This window comes from Desmodus rotundus, chromosome 3 (assembly GCF_022682495.2).
Source record: "Desmodus rotundus isolate HL8 chromosome 3, HLdesRot8A.1, whole genome shotgun sequence".
Taxonomy (NCBI): domain Eukaryota; kingdom Metazoa; phylum Chordata; class Mammalia; order Chiroptera; family Phyllostomidae; genus Desmodus; species Desmodus rotundus.
Window position 1 is genome coordinate 47,310,914 of NC_071389.1, and position 20,912 is coordinate 47,331,825.

General features: G+C 40.7%; 1 protein-coding gene across 2 annotated transcripts in view; it reads left to right on the top strand.

Moving 5' to 3' along the window:
- Window positions 1-479: 479 nt before the first annotated feature.
- The window catches only part of IL12RB2 (interleukin 12 receptor subunit beta 2), a 74,616-nt gene continuing 54,183 nt past the window's right edge, over window positions 480-20,912 (top strand). The window contains exons 1-6 of one of the 2 annotated variants that reach the window (XM_053919544.1): window positions 480-719; window positions 12,414-12,525; window positions 13,582-13,869; window positions 18,025-18,139; window positions 19,069-19,250; window positions 20,456-20,598. In XM_053919544.1, coding sequence (XP_053775519.1) covers window positions 12,450-12,525; window positions 13,582-13,869; window positions 18,025-18,139; window positions 19,069-19,250; window positions 20,456-20,598 — 804 coding nt within the window. In that variant the 5' untranslated portion in view covers window positions 480-719; window positions 12,414-12,449. Of the gene's footprint in view, window positions 720-10,573; window positions 10,692-12,413; window positions 12,526-13,581; window positions 13,870-18,024; window positions 18,140-19,068; window positions 19,251-20,455; window positions 20,599-20,912 lie in introns of those variants that run through there. The other variant, XM_024565283.3, reaches the window with a different exon arrangement.

A 20,912-nucleotide genomic window follows, 5' to 3' on the forward strand; every position in this document is an offset into this window, starting at 1 on the left:
AAATCTAAAAAAATACTTCAATAAATAAAAATTTAATTAAGCTATTCTAAGTGATACAAAAGCTTTATGTTTATGTGACAGTTCTTTTAATTCCTTACTGGTACATAAAAAATGGATATCTTATAGTTGATGAATTCCGATATTCAATGAACTATTGTCATAAAGGCACCACTGTCCTCCCCACTGCGTGTTCTGCAGCGTTTCTTCCTCCCTCGGAATCCCACCTTTAACATGGAGAACATAGGGCCATTCAGGGTCAGGGTCATGCCCTCTGGTAAGTGTTCACTTCTCTCTTACTTTAGGCAGCGAACACAAACGAAAGTTCGGATACGTTCCTGTCATCCCGGCCCTGCACACAAGCCACTCTGGCGACCACAGCCCTCAGGTGTGGTGAGAGCCGGGCGCTCAGACTGCACAGAGGAAGAGCATCTCAGAACAAGTTCTCCAGTTAGTGCCAACAAAGTGTCACTTCTCTGTGGCTGTGAAAACCCAGAGCACGACTTTCGTCGCACTCCTCACAACTCCGGCGCCGAGCTCAGCACGCCGACTCTGTCGTCGCCCCGCGTTCCGAGACAGCCTCCCTTCCCCTCCGCGGTTCACGGGAGGGGACGGAGCCTCGGGCGGCTGAGAGCCGCGTGCCCGCCGCCCGCCGCCTGGTCTCCCTCAGCGAGCGCGACGCGCGCGTCCCAGAGCTCGCGGGCCACCGGGGCCCACGCGCGGTGAGTGACCGGGTCTTGGGTGGGGCGGAGGGGCGCGGTAACCCCGGGATTCGGGCGGGGCCCAGGGTCTCCAGGCCCAGGCTTCAGGGCTCCGCTTCCCCCGGGGACCCCGCGTGGTGCCTCGCCGCCCCCCGACCGAGGTCCCCGCTCTCCGGGCGCCGCTGTTCCCTTGAGGTGCAGGCTGGGCTGGGGTCGGGCAAATGGAGGGGAGGGGGCGCTCAGCTCAGCCGCACACACTGAAGCAGGGGCGCGTGAGGAAGTGCGGGGGTGGCGGCTGGAAAAGGCGGAGGGCGCCCCCTCAGGGTGCAGAGTTGGCCCCGGCGGGTGGCGGGACGCGGGGCTGGAACACGGACCTGCTGCGCGATCCGGAGCGGAGGCGCACGCTCTCCCGGCGGGTGGAGGGCTCGGGTGGGGCCGCCCTCGCCCGCGGCCTCTGCGGCGCACCGGCGGACACGCGCTGCGGGGCCCGGGCACTGCGCTCCGCGGTTCTCCCGGCCGCGCAAAGCCGCCCCCGGGAGCCCGGAATCAAAGTCCCCACGGGCTCCTACGCACAGCGCGCAGCCACGTTGTCGGCCCAGACTTTCAGGGGGGGAAATCTTTAGTTTTAACCGTTTAATTTTTTATTTATTTATATTTAGACACTTGTTTTTTGTATTATAAAGGAATTTTAGCATTTATTTTTGAACATATGATGGTACAAGAAAGCGTATGTAACAAGTGATTCCAACCCACGACAGATACAAGGTATTTCAGGTACTACCCGTGTATAATGCACATCCTTACTCCCCCCTCCAACATTTGGGCAAAAAAGTGCACCTTATACATTACAAAATATTATCTTTTTATTAAAATATTATAGATTAAGGTCTAGGTATAGGTCTCTCAATAGTAGCCCAAAAGCATACCAAAAAAACTTTACCCTGGTATGTCTAAAACACAGATTGAAATTAGTCTGTATGTTTAAAAAGCAAAAACAAAAAAAAACTCTGGGTAATTATTACAACCCCCACGTGTATACCTGGGTAGATAAAATCTTTGTTAAGCACCTGCTATGTACCTGGCATGCTGTCATCCTATATCACTCTTTAAAAACCCAGCGAAGTGGGTATTAGTATTCCCATTTTACAGATACGGAAAAGTTAACACTTTCACAGAGGTGGTGTTAACAGGTTTCTGGCTCCAAACGCTGTGCTCCTTGCCTTTTTTCCACTCAGTCTTCTATGGCCACCTGCACTTGGACAAATATTAGATTCTCATTTCCCTTTAACAAGAAATTGTGTAGAGTCCTAACGCTCTGCCCACATACAACTGAAAGGACCTTAGTGTCTGAGAGCTGATGCTCTCCTCCATTTGAATGTGAAATCCTCAATTCATTTCTATCACTCCGTTAGTCATGAAAGGCTCTGAAAGAGTTTGCAACATTTTAAAAAATCTTTTGTCACGTTTCTGGAATATTACGATGTTGACATAAGATGGTAAATTCCCAAATTTTGGTAAGCTCTGAATCTTTGTGTATTAGAATGAGTTCCAGTGTGAAAAAAATTCTAAAGTACATGTAAGATTTTTATGGGAGAAGAATCCTCTAAGTACAGTAGATGTTACATGTCATTTATCAGTTGTGAACTTATTTTTTTTAGTACTGTACTTGCGTTGTTCTCTAGCCAATTATTTGTCATCTTTGTAATTACACTCACAGCAGGGCTCTCAACTTCTATATGTAAATTTATTTAGACTAACCGGTAAAGAAATCCAAATACTACCCCCCTGCCATCCCCTCCCCACAAAAAGAAAGCCAAGTCCCAAAGAAACCTTGTCAAATATCCTTTCCTCTTGGGAACTTTGGTGTTCTTTGCTAATGGTAACAATGTTTTGTTTTGTATGTATTGATCATCTATTTTGTTCAGCTCATTATGCAGGTCACTGTGGTGAATATAAAGAAATGTGAGACCCGGTCCCTGTCCTCAAGAAGTTAAAACTATTTGGGGAAAGAAGAATTATGAGTACATTTAGTTTTCATAACTCATAGGTAGTATAAAATCACTTATAAAGGATGTATGGGATCTAATTTTAATCAAATTAATCTCTCACTGGTGAGCCAGATCAATGGGCAAAGAGGTCAAAAAACAAGGCTGTCTATCTTAATTCTGACAATATCCTTGAAAAGTAAGTGATGTTGTCTTTTTTCCTGTAATAATAGCAGATGATAATATTTATTGAGCTCTTGATATATACATACATGTCAGACACTGTACTAAGAGCTTTTTATTTAACCCCCATAATAATCCTGTGAAGTAGGTGCTATTTTAATTTTCATTTTACAGATAAGGAAGCTCAAGCATGGAAGGTAGTTCTAATTAATCTAATTCTAAATTTCCTCCTCCTCCTCCTCCCCCCTTCTTCTTATTCTTCTGTATAATCTTGGTCACCTTGCAGATTTCTCCACCTATACAGTAGAAATACCAATAGTTACTTCTATAGTAGAAGACCAAATATTAACAACTCAATTATGTGCTCTGAATTATGATAAATTGCTAAGTAAATGCTTATAAAAGGTTATTAAGTTAGATTGTTAATTTACATCTCCTTTGCAGTGATGTGCAGAGGAAAAGGGAAACATTAAGTAAGATGTCAGGCAAAGATGCTGAAACACAGAGTTGTTAGTGTAGAGACTTCAGTTGAATTCTTAGTTTATATAACAGACTTTGAGGAACATTGCAGGATGGTGATCGCTGATTTGAGTCCCCACCCCATCCCCACAGTGTGCCTCCAATTATCTGAAGATAATTTGAATTATCTTCAGATAATTGTGAAATTCCAGAAAATTCTCAAAACAAAGTAATCGTGATGTACTTTAATATCTTTAATGTCCAAAAGACTCAGGGGTTGATGTTACAAAATGAAGCAGAACTTGCCAGGATTTCATAATACCCAAGACCCAAGATTAACCACCCCCTCAACCCCATGCCATTGTCCATAATTAGAGACTTCAAGATTGAGGATGTACAATGAGAGACCTTTCCAATGAACTAAGGAAGAAACGTTAGTGAAACAGATTTAATTTTCTTAAGTTTTGATTGGCCTTTTTCAAACAAGGAAAAGAGGCTTTGAAACGTGAAGTCATTTGCGATGGTGAGATGGTGACACAGGTAGAAATGGAGGAAATAGAACGGCAACCAGGTTCTCTGGCCCCAAACACCATACTCTTTGCAATTCATCATCGTTCCCAATAGAAAATGGCTTATTTGACTTATAGCTCTAGAAGGAGGCAGAGGGTGAAAATAGAGAAGGTTGGATTGTTAACACTTAATTGAACAGTGTCATGAATATTGTAGGCTTGTGGAACTCATCAAAAAAAAGGAAAGATGAAACATAGCAAACAACATCAGTTGATTTGAAAGTACCTTGTTTCTTCAAGACTCCGTCCATGTCTGTCCTTCCTTCCTTCTTTCTTTCCTTCCTTCTTTCCGTCCTTCCTCCCTTCCTTCCTTTTTATTTCTATTTTATTGTTCTATTGTGGGGAGACTTGTTCAATTTATTAGGCAGTTCACCGTACAAATGATTCAGGGATCAGGGCTGGATAAGATTCCCTATTGCATTTTAAACGTAACTTGTTTGCACAAACATTTTGGAAGCCCGTTTACTGTGTCCAGTGTGATATTTCTGACATGGAAATAAAGACAAGTAGAACTGACAAAAAACAGAAAAGAAGGGAGAAAATTATGAGATCTTTCTTAAGAAAAATGATTAAAAAGATCATAAAGAGTGAAAGGAGAAAGCTTTGTGACTGAAAATAAAAAAAATACCAAAACTTCAGTCTCCTGAATTTGGGCAAGAGAGGAAAATTTCTGTACATGGTAAAATTAGAAGTACTAATGCTTACCACAGAAAATTCAAGAGAGCCTCAGCAGCTGCATAAGAAAGGAAAACAGGTGTGTGTCCAATTTGGCTCATGTGAAGTGTGATGGGACAATTGGGTAGAAAGATAATACAGCAGAGAGGATTGATATGGTGTTACTTTTTCTTCCCTTTCAAGCCATCTAACATGTTACGAAGGGGCTGTTTTAATTGGGGATGACAGGGCCCCATTTGTCTATGTTAGAGCTTATTAGGTTTTTCACCAAGTGATAAAAGTAGGAGAGAGGAGACATGCTTCAGTCAGGACACTGTTCTTTTTCATGACATAGATCAAGAGAAGTCATGGAGCAGAGAAGGTTGGCTTGAATGGCTAAGTTGCAAGTTAGCTACTTGGTGGATTTTATTTTCCTTTTCCATCATCATAGTGGAATGGATCATTAGAGATGGTGACATCTTGTATATGCATGGGGTTTTGTTGTTTTGTCCTCTTTTGAGGGGGGTGGGTATCAGAAATAATAATTCAAGCTCCTGAAAATTACAAGCATTAGGCATTGTAAGTGCTTTACTAGAGCGTATCATAAATACTGTGGGTAATGTGCACAGTGCCTGGAACAGTTCGACAAACTGCAGCATTACTATTAAGGGTAGTATTAACGTTAGCATTATTTTTAGTGTTATGCTGCTACTGTTGCAACTGATTAGAAACAGTTTCACATGCAATGTGATGGATTAGAAATCTGGAGACCTACGATCTAATCTGGATTCTGCTATTAATGTGACCTTTATCAAGTTTCCTTTTTTCTCTAGTCCTCAATTTATCTCTGTAAAATGGGGAAGGTAGAAGAGATGGCCTCCAAAGTGTTGTCTTTATACTGATCTTGGACCTTTAAGACACATCTGTAAGTAGCTTTCCCAGAAGGGAAGGATTTTGTACTCTGCCTCAGTGAGTCAACTGGGTAACTAAGGGCATGCGTTTATAAGACAGCCAGCCTTGATGAGCATTCAGAACAATCACTTTGTTGTTCTGCAGTGGATTAGACTCAATTGTCAGTTGTTGGGAGGGGAAGGGGGCAGCAGGCACATGGTATTTACTAGCAAACCTTTGAAGTTCCTTCTTCCTCTGACTTACTAAATTATCTGATAGGCAGTGTTAAGAATAAAGAGTGCCTAACATATCTTTTTTATTTTATTTTCTAGTTATTTTACTTTTTTACTTTATTTTATTATTTTATTCTAACAAAACATACAATTCTAGTACATTGAAAGTAATAAGTGATTTTGAAAAGAAATGCAAATAGTGGACTCAGAAAGGAAAATGGGAACTAGCCTAAGTATAGTGCTGCTTTGTGCTAGGGATTCTTACAGTCCACGATGCTATCATACTACTCTTCCCAAAACTTTGTCTAGTTACCCCTTGCATGAATGAGGAAATGGTACTCTATGGGTAATAACACAAAGTGGAACTGAGATTCACTAGCCTTTTTTTTCCCTCCTATAATACTGTGCTGCTCCCTGAACTTACTATGGTACAACAGAAGAAAAGTAATGTGGAAGTAGAAAGTGTTTCCGCCTACGTGAAATTATCACCTGTGGTAAGGGTTTTTCCTAGCCTAGTAAAATAAGATTTTGAAGTAGTTGCATATTTTCTGCTTCTTCCTGAAACAATGGGGGAAGAGATTCACTGAGAGGTAGTTGCTGCCTCTGCCACCTGCCAGTGGCTCTGTTTCTGGCTAGTCCCCACCCCCCTCACTGAGACGTTGTTTTCACTGTCTGGAAACTGTCACTACTGGAGTGATGACTCAGTGACATAGCACATTCTTTGTTTTTCTGATTCAAGATAGAGTTGTAGTTTTAATATCGGCACTTCAGGAAGGCTTTGTGGATGATGTTTACAGTTGGTAGGAGGTTTCATTTTATTGGAAGATACCTCATTTACTTGAAGGTCTTCAGGGTTCTGAGTTTCTTATAAATGGTGAAGCTGTTTTACCTGGTATTCAGAGAAAATGAGCAAGTTTGTGTTTGGATCATGGTACTACTACATAAACTCAAATTTACCCCCTGTTTCGCCTATTGCATAATAGGTGTGTAAATGTATTTCATATATATTTCATATATACATATTTCATATATACACATCTTAAAAATTTTTATAATATCCAGTTGAATGTTTTACAATTGGAGAATATTGATTCATAAATTGCAATGCACATTGAAAGATACCCTGTAGATATCCTTTGCAGTTAGGAAGCAGAAACCTATTTAATCCCTGTGTATCTGTCCATTCAATTATTTTCTAGTTCAATTCATAATGTTCTTTATAGAGAATATTCCAAATGTTAATGAAGCAACTAAGGTAACTACAATAAATAAAAACTTATTAATGACATCAGCCACAATGTAGCAGAATAAGATGTAATGTAGTTTTAATTACATTAAACTAAACTAGAAGTAAATTAGATGAACACAGAAAAAACATTTAAATGTCATTCAGTTCAGCACATGCCTACTATGTGTCACAAATCATTGTCTCTGCCCATGAGGAACTTTCAAGCAAATGGAAGAGACAGGTAGATACCCAAATATATTAGTTCTACTATGGCAGGTGCTAAGATAGGAGGATGCAAGCTGCTATGAAGATACTAGTGGGAGGCTTCAATCTGACCTGAAGACATAAGCAAGGCTTCCTAAAATCTGACAACTTCTTTCCACCTCTACTATTGAGCTGGCCAAAAAGTTCATTTAGTTTTTTCCATAAAATAAGACACATTTTTCATTTTCACCAATAACTTTATTGATTTGGGTATTTTGAGTATGCCAGCTATCACCTACATGGTATAATGTTGATTCTTCTCAATTAATGTCTCAATTTGATTGCTGTTAACTTCACCTGGTCTACTCAACCATGGAGCATCATCCAGTGAGAAATCTCCAGCACAAAACTTCACAAACCACTTGTGACACATTCAATCAATCACAGCACTTTCTCCATACACTGCACAAATTGTTTTTTGTGTTTCAGTTGCATTTTTACATTTCTTGAAATAATAAAGCCTAATATGCTGAAAATATTGCATGTTTTCTTCCATCTTCAATATTAAAATGGGCCATAATAACCAAATCAACAACCAACAAGTGCTGGCAATGTTGTGGAGGAAATGGAACCATAGTACACTATTTGTGAGAATGCAGACTGGTGCAACCATTGTGGAAAACAGTATTGAATTTCCTCAGAAAACTAAAAATGGAACTGCCTTTTGACCTGGCAATTCCACTGCTGGGATTATACCCTAAGAATCTGAAACACCAATTCAAAAGAACCTGTGCACCCCAATGTTCACAGCAGTACAATTTACAATAGCCAAGTGCTGGAAGCAACCTAAGTGCCCATCAGTAAATGAGTAGATCAAAAAACTATGGTACATTTACATAATGGAGTACTACACAGCAGAAAGAAACAAAGAGCTCCTATCCTTTGTGACAGCATGGATGGAACTGGAGAGCATTATGCTAAGTGATATAGGCCAGGCAGTGAAAGACAAATATCATATGATTTCACCTATAAGTGGAACCAAAAAAAAATTTAAATGGCTACACAAAAATTCACCAGTTTTGATGTGTTTTTTTAATGCATGCTGATATGACAGCTGTCACAATGCAATCTGACAAAATTGTTTTGAATGAAGTTAAAGACAACTAAATGCTACTGGAGCCTTTTTATGAAAAAAAAAATGAACTTTTTGGCCAACCCAATACTATAACTGTGGTCCACATCACCATCATTTTCTACCTGGATCTCTGCAATTGCTTCCTAATTGGTCTGCTTGTTTCCACTCGACCCCAATTCAAGGGGCCAAGACTAGTTTTTTGTTTGTTTGGTTTTGGTTTTGCGTGTGTGTGTTTAATGTAACTTATATGTTATAACACCCCCAATTAAAATCCAGTTAAATATATAAATAAAACTTCTAATTAAACACCAGTGGTTTCCAAAAGTTTAGAGGGTAAAATCCAGGTTTCCTTCCATGGCAAACAAGCCCATGGTAGATCTGGCTCCTGCCTTCTCCAATTTCATTTCATACTAATCTACCCACAATCACTTTCCAGAGCCACTCAGACCTTATTTCTATGCCTCATTCACAGCAAGCTTGTTCCTCTGCCTCTGACTGCGCATGCACCATTTTCTCTGCCAGGAGAATTCTTCCTTAGTCTTCCCTTGGCCTACACTAATCTCAGCTCAAACTTCACCTCCTAGAAACACCTTCACTGACCACCTTCTCTCCTCCCCAGGCTCTCTTCCCCTTTAGCCTTATGTTATCTGAATTTGTTATTTATTTCTTTGTCTTCTCCCTCTATGTTCCAAAATGTTGGTTCCATGACAGCCAAACCCACTGTCTCTTCTCCACTCTGTTTCAAGCCCCTGGCACATAGAAACTGTGTGCCAGATAGATAAATATATCTTCACCCAAGGACATTTGTTTATTAAACACTGCTCTTAAAGAAAGAGGGGGGAGGGGAAGAAAAACATCGTTGTGAAATTGTACGTGTCCAGGGCCAGGGATCAAATCTGTAACCTTTCAGTTATGGGAGGATGCTTCATCCAACTGAGTCACACCATCCAGGGCAAAACTGTTTAATACATATTTGTGGAATGAATGACTGAATAAAAGGTGTCTGAGCTGAGTTGGGATGGATGGGAAAGACTCAGCCAGTCTAAGAATGGTGGAAAGATAAGAATAGCATGAACAAAGACACAGAAGCAGGGAACTATAAGTAGCTCAGTGTTACTATACAGTTCAATGTCAGCAGACAGTGGTGGTAGATGTGGCTGGTGATAAAGGACAGGAATGAGCTCACACAGGCCATTGTAAGCCATAACCTTGGACTTTATGGTTAAGAGAGAGGAACACTGTCAGATTTCTATTTAGATTAGTGTTTCTCACACATTTTTAATGAACACTCAGGAAAAAATGTTGTATATTATCTGTAAATTGAGATCCATCCCCAGACTTTAGAAGCCACCATATTCCTTGGCTCATGGTCCCCTTTCTCCATCTTCAAGAGGGCACAGGCAGGTCCAGTCCTTTACGCATCACAGCTCTCTGCCTTCCTTCTTTACCCACTTTTATGGACTCATGTGATTAGATCAGGCCCATTTGGATTTCCCCATCTCAAGGTCCTTAATTTTAATAACATCTCCAAAGTCTCTTTGTCATGTAATATATTCATGGGTTCTGAGGATTAGGGATTAGGGCATAGACATCTTACATGGGCTATTATTCTGCCTACCACAGAAATATTTAGGGAGTTTTCTATATAGATCATATTTCTTCCTTCTCCTCTTAGTCCCTCCCTCATTCTCTCCCTGCTTTCTTTTCTTTTTTTAAAAAGATTTTATTTATTTTTAGACAGAGGGGAAGGGAAGGAGAAAGACAGGGAGAGAAACATCAATGTGTGGTTGCCTCTCTCACACGCCCCCTGCTGGGACCTGGCCTGCAACCCAGGCATGTGCCCTGACTGGGAATCGAACTGGCAACCCTTTGGTTTGCAGGCCAGTGCCCAATCCACTGAGCCCCACCAGCCAGGGCTCTCCTGCTTTCTTTGAATAACCATTTATTAAGTATTCTTTCCCAATGCTAAGTGTTGGCATACAGCAGTGAGCAAGAGAGTCAATGTTTCTGCTCTCATGGTGGCTTAAATTCTAACACAAAGATAGATTGCAAACAAGTAATCAAGTAAATAAACAAGGTAGTTACAGATTGTGCCATGAAGGCAATAAATAAGGAAATGGGTAGAAAGTAGCTAGCTTAGCAAGACCATTTTGGCTAGGTGGTCAGGGAGGGGCTCTCTGAGGAAGTGACACATGATATGAGATTAGAAGAATGTAAGTCAGCCAGCTACTGAGAACAGGGGAAGAGAATTCTAGCAGAGGAAATGGAAAATGCAGAGTGCCAAACCCCCCTGCCCCACCCCAACCCCTGGGCAGCAAAGGGCATGTCTTGTTTAACAAATACCTGAAGGCCAGTGTGAATGGAGTAGAGTGAGCAGGGCAGAAATGCAAAGTGAATGATGGTGGTAAGATGGCAGAGGTGAGACTATGCATTGGCTGAGAGATCGTGTGTGGTAAGGACTTTGGATTTTATTCTAACGGCATGGGGACCCACTTAAGGGGTTTAAATAGTAGTGGTGTGAAGAGGTAACATAATCTGGTTTATGTTTTTAAAAGGTAGTCAGCTTTGTGAAAATAACTTAGAAAGGGGCAAAGATGGATTGGAGAGACACTTTAAGGGGCTACTTTAGTCATCTACGGGAGAGATGACTGTGGTTGGGACTAGGGAAAAGTGAAAAGAGAAAAGTGGAATGATCTGGGATATATGTTGGAGGTAAAATTGACAGTATTTAGTGATTGGTTGTAGGGGATGAGAAAAGAGTGTGGAAGCAAGGATGACTTCTAGGTTTTTGAGCAACTTAAGGGGTAAAAATGTTATTCACTGAGATAGAAAAGGCTGGGGGAAGAACCAGTTTGGAGAAGAAAGATCTAAAATTCTGACTTAACACATTAATATTGAGTAGTCTGCTAGATGTCCAAGAAGTGATGCCAAGGGGACAGACATGTGAGACTGAAGCTCAGGGAGAGTCTGAGTTGAAGATATGCATCTGAAAATCTTTAGCATACAGATGATATCTAGAGCCAGGCAACCAGATGAAATCTCTCGGGAGGAAGTAGAAATAGAGAGAAATAGTGTGTTGAGTGAGCTGAGATCCTCCAAGAATTCAGGAGGGGAAGGAATGGCAACCAGCAAAGACTGTTGAAAAGACGCTAATATTATTTGGGGCTACCCTGAGTGGCGACTAGGCTAGAGGCAGAGGAGTCAAAGGAGCAAGTGGGCACTTGCTTAGAAGCCCACTAGGACAAGACTGTTGTGTCTTGTACTTAACATCGTGTGTGGCACATGAAAAGTAGTTATCACTAATTGAGTGATCAAGCTAATTTTTCTGAGGCTCTCCTGTACATTCTGGCACATTTCTAGGTATGGTAATTAGAAGTGAACATTTGTATTGGCTGGTTCGCCTTGGCCTGACATCAGAGAACTTTCCATCTGACTTTATGAATTTTTGGCCCACCTTGAATAGAATTTAGAGAATTTGCTAATGACTAGTTGAGCCATTCCTTAGATTTAAATTTGGAAACAATCAGAAATCATCAGCTTGCATTTTGCAAACCTTTCAAGATGAAAATACTTGGTAAGACAATAAACAAACAAGCAAGCACACAAGTAAAATTGAACTCATACAGAAAATCCAAACAACCCTCTTTGGAACCCTTGGAATTCCTTTCCTACTGCCAAAGAGAACAAATTTTTACAAGTTCTGGGGGCAGGGGAGTGGTTATGAGCCATTGTTTAATCTCCTGCTACTTCCAGAAACAGGTGGCTAGATCAAAAATTCTCATTAGTCTTGGAACTTCACACTACTCTGGCTTGACTATAATGATGCAGCCTATTTGGAAGAAAAAAATTGTGTAGGGCTGAGGCTTAGAAAGTTAAATAACTTGCCAATAGTCTCAAGGTATTTAAACCCAGTTCTACAGAACTCCAAAGCCATGTCTCTTCTCCCACTGTTTGCTGACCCCAAGAAACTTAAGTGACATAGAGGTTAGATGTCAGAAACTTGGTTTCTAACTTATTTTCTAACATGGCTAAGATTTTCAATTTACTGGTTTTAAAAGTACACTTCATTATTTGAAAGTAACAAGCAAAATATTAACAATATGGAGAAAACTATAGGGACATTTTAAGCTTTTCTGAATGTGTTTAACATGATGAATCTGTCTTCTTTTACAAGGAAAAATATAGAGGTGTGTTCCAGAGGTGACAGTTCATGGCACATACAGTCAGAGCATGCTATCTGGCACTTACTTTTGTCATCATGTCGCCGTTGGTTAAAGCAGAAATAGGTAAGATGTTTCTGTAATCTAATCTGTGGAAGGATTTGGTGTTTTAAACTCTCAGTTACAGCTGCAGTACGTGTTTGTGGTACATGTTCTGGTAGCTGGTCTTTTGTAGTTAATCTCCTGTCCTTTAAGTGAATAGGGCTGGTCTATGGATGTAATTAATATGTATTTTATCTAATTTATACTAGTGATTGAAATAAGAGTTCAATGATATCATTTCCTCTTAAGAGAATGGCTAGGTAGCCAAGCTCAGCATCTATTTATTTATAGAAAAACTTTAGTGGTAAGAAGAGTTTTAATAAGAGTTTAATGTGGTAACTGGCATACAGTAAATAATATGGAGAACTGTTTTAAAAGAAGAATACATTCATGTAATTTTGTACTAGCTGTGTTGGGTAGTGGTTCATCCAGCCCAGGGTATTACATCTTGAAGGAATATCAAGAAGGCACGGTAAGACTTAATTTCCATTCTTGTTGCCAACTGCAAACACACCAGAGCCCTTGCACATTTTCTGTGATAAGATAATGTAATAGATTACACCTTCTTTGTAACACTAATATAGCAAAAGAGGGACCTATTCCCAAAACTGCCCCTAAAGTTTGTAATAGCCTTTTAAAATTGTCCTTTTTTTTTCTTTTTGGTATGAGTATTGAAAGTGTTATAAATTATAAATGGAGATGGAAACAAATGTGATTTATTCTGGGAAGTACTTCTTAGTAGTCTGGTGAATAATTTACATATAGAGAGACTGGCTTTTCCTGGAACTGAGTTCTTGAATGTTCTTCCAACCCTATTTTCTCACCACTTTCCTATTTATAGTTCTGACTATAGTATTAGTGTTTTGAGAAGAATGCATGTTTTAATTTAGCTAGACTTTAATATAGTTGCCCTCTGTTCTCAGTGTGCATCACCAATATAGCCAGGGAAGCAGAGGTTATTTGTATTTTCACTATTTGATGGGGCTAATTTTACTCTGCTTTTGGGACGTACGCAAACCCTGCATTTTGGAATGGGTTTCTTACATGCCACCTGAGTACTGCACTTGTGTCTTATTGCAGATGTGTGCAGGAGAGGCGATGTGACTGTGAAGCCCTCCCACATGATTTCACTTGGATCAGCTGTCAGTATCTCATGCTCTTTGAAGCCCAAACAAGGCTGCCCTCGGTATTCCAGTTTTAACAAGCTAATCCTCTACAAATTCTACCAAAGGATCATGTTACAGCATGGCCACTCCCTCAGTTTCCAGGTCTCAGATCTTCCTCTGGGAACAACACTGTTTATCTGCAAACTGAGCTGTAGCAGTAGTGAGGAGATTCGAGTATGTGGGGCTGAGATCTCAGTCGGCGGTGAGCATTCCATTCTGAATTCCTAAAAATTGGTGATCTTTTGGTATTTGTTGTGCGTTAAGCAGAAATCCTAATAACATAGGACAGTATTCCTTCTTCTCCCACCACTTGCGTATGTTTTATCTTGAAAGCAATGTGAGCACCTCAGTGTGAGAAGTCCAGAAGCAGTACAATTGGGGTCTCATTTGGTAAGTCTCTATTCTCTCATTTCTCTCTGTCTCTCCCCCTTTCTCTCTCCAGCAGTCCCTTCTCCCTCCCTCTTTTGGCCATTAACATCATTTACCTGTTGTCCTTGAACTCCAATGGCAGGAAAATGGATCTTCGCAGGTGAGTCTTCATGCTTTCTTAAGAGAATTTGTGCAAAGCTACAACCTCCTAAAAAAAGAAGAAAGAGATGTCTTTTTTGACTTAGGCAGCCCAGGCTGACTACCAAAGGCTGAGCACTTCTCCCCTCTCTAACTTACTGCACAAAAAATAGTTCTTCCATCCAATCACTCCTGACCATTGATTATCGTACTTAACAGAGATTAAAAGAAAACTATTGTCATACTTACTATCTTTTCCTGGGTTTTCTAGAAAACCTGGGGAAAAACTGACATGTTAATACTCTCTGGGGGTAAGAGAGTTGTTCAGTTCCAGGGAAACACGTGTGAGCCAGGAAAGTAGCAAAGCACAAGATGGCTGGTTAAGTTTCTGAGCTGGTCACAGAGTCATCCAAAAACACAGCCACTTCCTTGGTCACTGGGGACATCCTCAGAAAGAACATATGGAAATGCAGTGACAGGGGAAAAAGAGAACCTGTCTGCTATTGGTCAAAGCTCACCTACAGGGCATCCACTCCCCCATACTGCTGCTTACACTGCTGGTCCCTCCAGGCAGCTGCTGGGAGTAAGAACTAAGATGTCAGAGCTGGCAACTGCAGCATGAGCCGCAACGCACAGGGTAAGCTAACAGAACACCTACCTGCAGCTGCAGCCCTAAAAGCCCAGCCAGGCAAACCAGTGAGCATGCATGGGCCCCGAGAGATGCCATGGTACTTTGTGCCTCTGTGCTTCCAGAGAGGCTCCCGAGTAGCAGATGAGAGGCATGAGGAGAGTAGGAGGAATTGTTACAGCAGGCTGACCAAGATGCAAGGACAGCATCCCTCATGAAAAGTGATATAGAGCTCAATAAGCTCTTTCCAGGAAAGATGGAAACCTCTTTTCTGTGACCTATAAGGATATGGTTGGTGCCAGGCGATGTTCCTAGAGGATCAGCAGAAGAATTGAGCAGAACACCAAGCAATGGTCAAGCAAATCACTGGGGGTAAAGAGACATAAACTAGGTGCAGTTACTTCTCTTTCAGCTCAGTCTCTTGTTCATACCACTTACGGGTCATGTACTTTCAGCTCCAACAGCTTGTGGTGTTACAGGAGGAGCATGAGCTTTGAATTATAACACGGCAACTAGCAATGTATCCTTAAACAGTTTCAATTCTCGGAGCCTCATTTTCTCCATCTTTGTGATGAAGATACTAACATCTACCTCATAAGATGGTGGCAGTGATTAGATGATACCCTGTATGCAAAGTGCTTAATAATCTAGCACTAAGCACATAGGAGGTACGTAGGTCATAAGCGCTAAGATTGCACTTCCGTGCAGTTTTACTCTTTTCTTCATGTGTTCAGTGTGCTCGGTAGCTGAATATGCTTCCCTTAAAAGAAAGTATAAGCATTGGTTATAGACAAAATGAAATATTTTCTAAAAATTATCAATGGTCCTCACCTCCCTTGACCTCAGAATACCTCAATATTTCACCCAGGTAATTTGCCATCTTACCAGACCGACATCACATATTTGTATTAGACATTCCCAGCCCCATGATGTCAGCTCCAGGTGTCCACAGGCCTCTGGTGTTTTGGTTTTCAGTAGGCTAACAATAGCTTCGGAAGTCAGTATCCTTGCAGATGTCTTTAGCCATTCTGTTTCATTTCAGATAGATTGTTGCAAACTCCTTTCCATTTTTTTACTTTTCCATCCAGAGTATGCAGGTGCATTTATGACATTTTGCAGTTTCAGAAGATCTAGGGAGATGGTAAGGAGTGTCTGTCATGGTGCCGCTCAGCTGGGTGGAGCTGCTTGCCTGAATGTTCTTGTGCAACATGCTCAAGTTGTAACCACACCATGAAATGGCTGCTCTTTGAGCAAATTTAGCACCTTTGAGGTGAAAGACTGACTGGAAGCAACACCTTTTTCTGAATATGGTAGTCATTCCAAGAAAAGACACAATGAATGTTGGTTTCACCCAGTGTAGTAAGCTTAATCCTATCTAGCGAGAGAGTAAGCAGCCCATCTTCTTTTTTGTGATAAGTGGCAGTCCACAGTGCCATTGCATATCCCGAGAGGTCCTGTGTATAGTTGGCTGGTTCTTTAGAATGGGGAATGGGTAAATAGCCTTTAACCTTTTCTTCCCTGCCCCTTTGTGGGCTTGTGCTGCTCTGCTACTCAGAGCTCATCCTGATTGTGAAGTAACTAAGCAATCAGTGCTTCAGTTTAACCTCGTAGGATTGATCCACAAACTAGACATTCAAGGCAAAAAATGAAAGACAATGGATTTTTTGTTCGGTTGTTTTCAGTATATGGTTTCAGTATATGGCCATTGACTGTTTCTGAAAGCTATTTTTCTGACACTTTTCATTGCCGGTAATAAGTAAAAAGTTTTAAAAACAGTAGCTATTATAATGTTCATAACAATTTATTATATTAAAAGCTATTTTAATTTTTAAAGGTTTTGATTTCTGCCCTGTTTTTGGAATCAGCTATTATACATTTGTATTGAGGAGAATTAGGTCTGGTTTCCCCTGAGATACATAGTTATCTCCCAAAACCTAGTCCTGGGATGAAGTAAACAACTTGATTTCCTGGTCCAGGGAACTCACATTGAGAAAGGTGATCTGTGGGTTAAAGCTGTGGTCTTTAAAGATCAGAATCTGCAACATGTAGGAGTAAAGGTGAGGATGAGGACTTCTTCATTAGGTAAGAGTGTCAGGTATTTTATATCTCATTTGGTCATCAAAAGACCCTATGAAGAGTTAGGGTAAAAATGGAGGTTTAAACACATTTATGCTCATTCCCCCTGAAATAAGCCCAGGATGGAATAAAGAAAGTTTTCTAGAGGCACAAGCCCTAAAGGAGAAAAAGAATAGGAGGGGAGATACATCAACCACATTTTGGAAGGTGGACCAGTGATAACCAGCTTAGCCTACAACTGGCAGTGGGGAGAGTAAAGATGCAACTGATTTAATGCAGAAGCTCCTACCTCGGGAAGACTCAGAAATTGATGATACCATGTACTTCTGGGAGTGAGAGTAAAAGTGAAGCTAAAAATGAGAAAGTTGATTGAAAATCAATTCAAATAGAAAACAGATTTTAGATTCGCTTCCCAATCCTATGTAGCCAGACAGTCCCTGCTCCACTACACTGGTGTAAGACTGGAGGCATGGTATCGAGGGTCACTGAGCTAGTTTCAGCCAGTTTGGTCTACGGCCATACATACCACCCTGAACGCGCCTGATCTCGTCTGATCTTGGAAGCTAAGCGGGGTCGGGCCTGGTTAGTACTTGGATGGGAGGTTTCTAGTATTTGAGTGGGCTTTATTCTGAAAAGGTAAACTCATATCACTGGGGTAATGGAGCTAGCCAGCACTGGGTATTCACCTGCCTAGGAGAATAATAGAATATGGTGGAAAAAGGCTTGGAATCAAGTCAACCCCATGTGGGCTTGAGCCACTTCATAGTTTGCAATGTTTGGCGAGATATTTAACCTCTAAGGCTTAGTTTCCTCTTCAATAAAGTGAGGATAATAATAGTATGTACATAATGTAGCTATAGCTGCTATCATGTGTAATTGAGAAAAACCACACATAAACCATTTAGCATAGGATCTGGTATATAGTAAGTATTTGGTCCATAACCACTATGATTGCTATTGTTAGTAGAAGAAATTCATGCCTCACAGGCAAGTTTGAACTTGATGGGACCTAAAATAAATATCAGCTTGTCTGGGAATGGGGCATATAGAGAAAGTATTGTTACCTTGTTGACAAATAATAACAATATGATTGAAATATCACTTGTGTGGCATTTAAAATATATGATTTTGCTCTTTATTTTAAAGTTGTTCCAGAGCAGCCTCAAAACTTATCATGTACACAGAAGGGAGAACATGGGACAGTGGCTTGCACCTGGGACAGAGGACGAGACACCCACTTATACACTGCATATACTTTACAGTGAGTGAGAGGCTGGTTTTGTAGCTTTTTTGTGGGTCTTCTGTAAGATGACATTTAGAAATATCTAATAGTTGTAGTTTTACTGGTGAGAAAAAGCAATATACAACTCTACATAATTGATAACTAGATGCTTTTAAAAATTCTAGCATTCATCAATTAAAAGTGGCTCATTCATTTAAAGGGTGAGAATTGACGTCTTGGGTCTGAGGTCTAACTCAAGAGTTGTCTTCAGGGCATCCAAGGCCCATGTTATAGCTGTTCTTCCCTGCTCTGGTAGGGCTAATCTGGCTCTATTATATCTCTTCCCTTTTTTGCAGATGCAGACTCTTGTGGTAATGATATATAAAATACACTCTTCCTTGTGGGAGCTTTCCATTAGCCTGGGAGGCGTTTCTTTTCAAATCACCTTTGCCTGACCTAGGAGTCCACAGAGAGAGAGAGTCTGGGAGATTCTGTTCCTTGCAATTGATTCCATAATCCCATCCAAAGATCCAGCTGGGTTGCATTACCTAAGTGAGCAGCAGATGGGGAAAAGGAAGTGGGGCCCACGGTTCTGCTCGATACTAGAAACTGGCACTTCTGTGCAGTAAATATTGTACCAAAGTGGCCATGGACCCTTTGGATCTGACTAAGGAGCCAAGATCTCTGGCAGGATTTGGGGAAATCAGGCAGTGTAGGTTTGGATATTTACCTATAGAACATCAAAAAAATTTAGTCCTATGAAAAAAAAAAGGGGGGGGGATGGGGTGAGTATAGTCCTATTTATGACCACAGAATACAAATATTTCCATTGTGTACCTTTTAGTAATAAGGCTGACCTTAAAAATATGTCTAGAATTTTAAGCATTTGAAAATTTTGTTCTTTTGTACTAAAAAGAGAAAGAAGCACATAAAGTACCTTGATAAACACAATTGCCTTTTACTTACAGGTTGAATGGACCAAAAAATTTAACTTGGCAGAAGCAATGTAATGATTATTGTGACCACTTGGACCTTGGAATCAACCTAATCCCTGAGTCATCTGAATTCAGTTACACAGCCAAGGTTACTGCTGTCAATAGTCTTGGAAGCGCTTCTTCATTCCCAACCACATTCACGTTCTGGGATATAGGTACATTTTATTTCACTTCGACCCATGAATGTTATTTTAATCATCACTCAAATGTTCTATATGTGATTGTTTCCAAAGAGACAGTGGCTGATGGAAAGTGACCATCAGGCACTGGCAGAGGATAAACATTACTTGGATGCAAGGAAAAGGGCGCGTGATCCTAGAGCTACATAGAGATGGTTGTATAAAGTGAGATATTCGACATTATTCTCTATATTGGCAAATAGGAGCTCCCAGCTTCAAATCCCACAAAAGCACCATCTGCCAGTAATATCATCTGACTGAGAGAGGGAGGGTCCTGTGAAGTTATTCAAGAAGCTCAGTGTAGGCCTTCATAGCATAGGTGTCTTTTTACCCCCGTGGCTGCTCCACTGTTTTGAGCTGGGCCTAAAGCAGCCGGTGCAAAGTATAAATAAAATGTATCAAGGTTTATAAGCACCTTGTTCCGAGAATACTTACTTCCACTCCTTAGTTGCCAGAATGAGCCAGTCCCAGCACATTTCTGAGCAAATATAACTGGCCCAGTTGAGTCAAAGACCAATCTCAGGCCTTCCCAAACTCTACCCAATCCAGGTAGTACTGGGTTTCTGGTCTGCCTAAAGTTCCAGCCTCGCGCTGTGTGTTTCTCTTCTCTCTTCCCACAGCACTTCTTTGCATACATACTGTGAGCCATACGTCTGAACACAGGCATTTACTGTGCATTTTCCTATCACACTTCTCCCATCCTACTTTCCATCTCTTTACATAAATATCTGTAAGCCACCTTCTTCCCCCTATTTCTTTTCTTCTGTTCCCCTGTTCCTACGTCCCCTTCCTGTGACTTTTCTACCAACATTTCTTCTCCTCCTGGGTGATTGATGATCATCACTAGTCACTTTTGCCTTCTCACCGATTGGAACTCTCAGGTTTGGCACATCAGGTGATTTTTTTTTAATCATTGGATTAAATGGAATCAACACTATTACTAATGTTGGTGGTAGTTTATTTGATAAAAATGAGGGGAATTATTTTAATAATTTAGAAACAAATCAAACTTTTTATTTTTTCTAAAAGCCAGGGACTTCTCTCTTGTTTATGTCACTGAATTTGGGGTCATGATCTTAGAGATGAATTTTTGTTCTACCCTTTATAGCTCATGTCAATGTATAAGGCAATTTCTGGTTGTGGAGCCTGAATCGCACTTTTTTGTTTGTCCTGGTTACCAGTGAGGCCTCTTCCTCCATGGGACATCAGAATCAAATTTGTAAATGCTTCTGTGAGCAGATGCACTCTTTGGTGGAGAGATGAGGGGATGGTACTGCTTAATCGACTCAGATATCGGCCCAATAACGACAGATCCTGGAATATGGTAATGGCCTTTCGAGTGAAGGGGAGAAACAGAAACAGTTGCTGCACAGCCCTCTGTCTTTTCAGACCAGCAAAATAAGTAATTTAAGAATAATGCCCAAAAGTATATACTTGAGGTGCACCAGAAAGTCACATGCACCTCTATTTATTAAGAAACATCTTAAATTCTGATCACCAATTTTGAAATTTTTTAAGTTGTAAGCTTCTGTAAACCAGTATTAATTTTCTATATTTTATTTCTAGTAAAGGGCTCATTTCTCCTTGTTTTTCTACCCCCTGTCCCATATTATATTTTAGTAAATTTTTTTAACATAC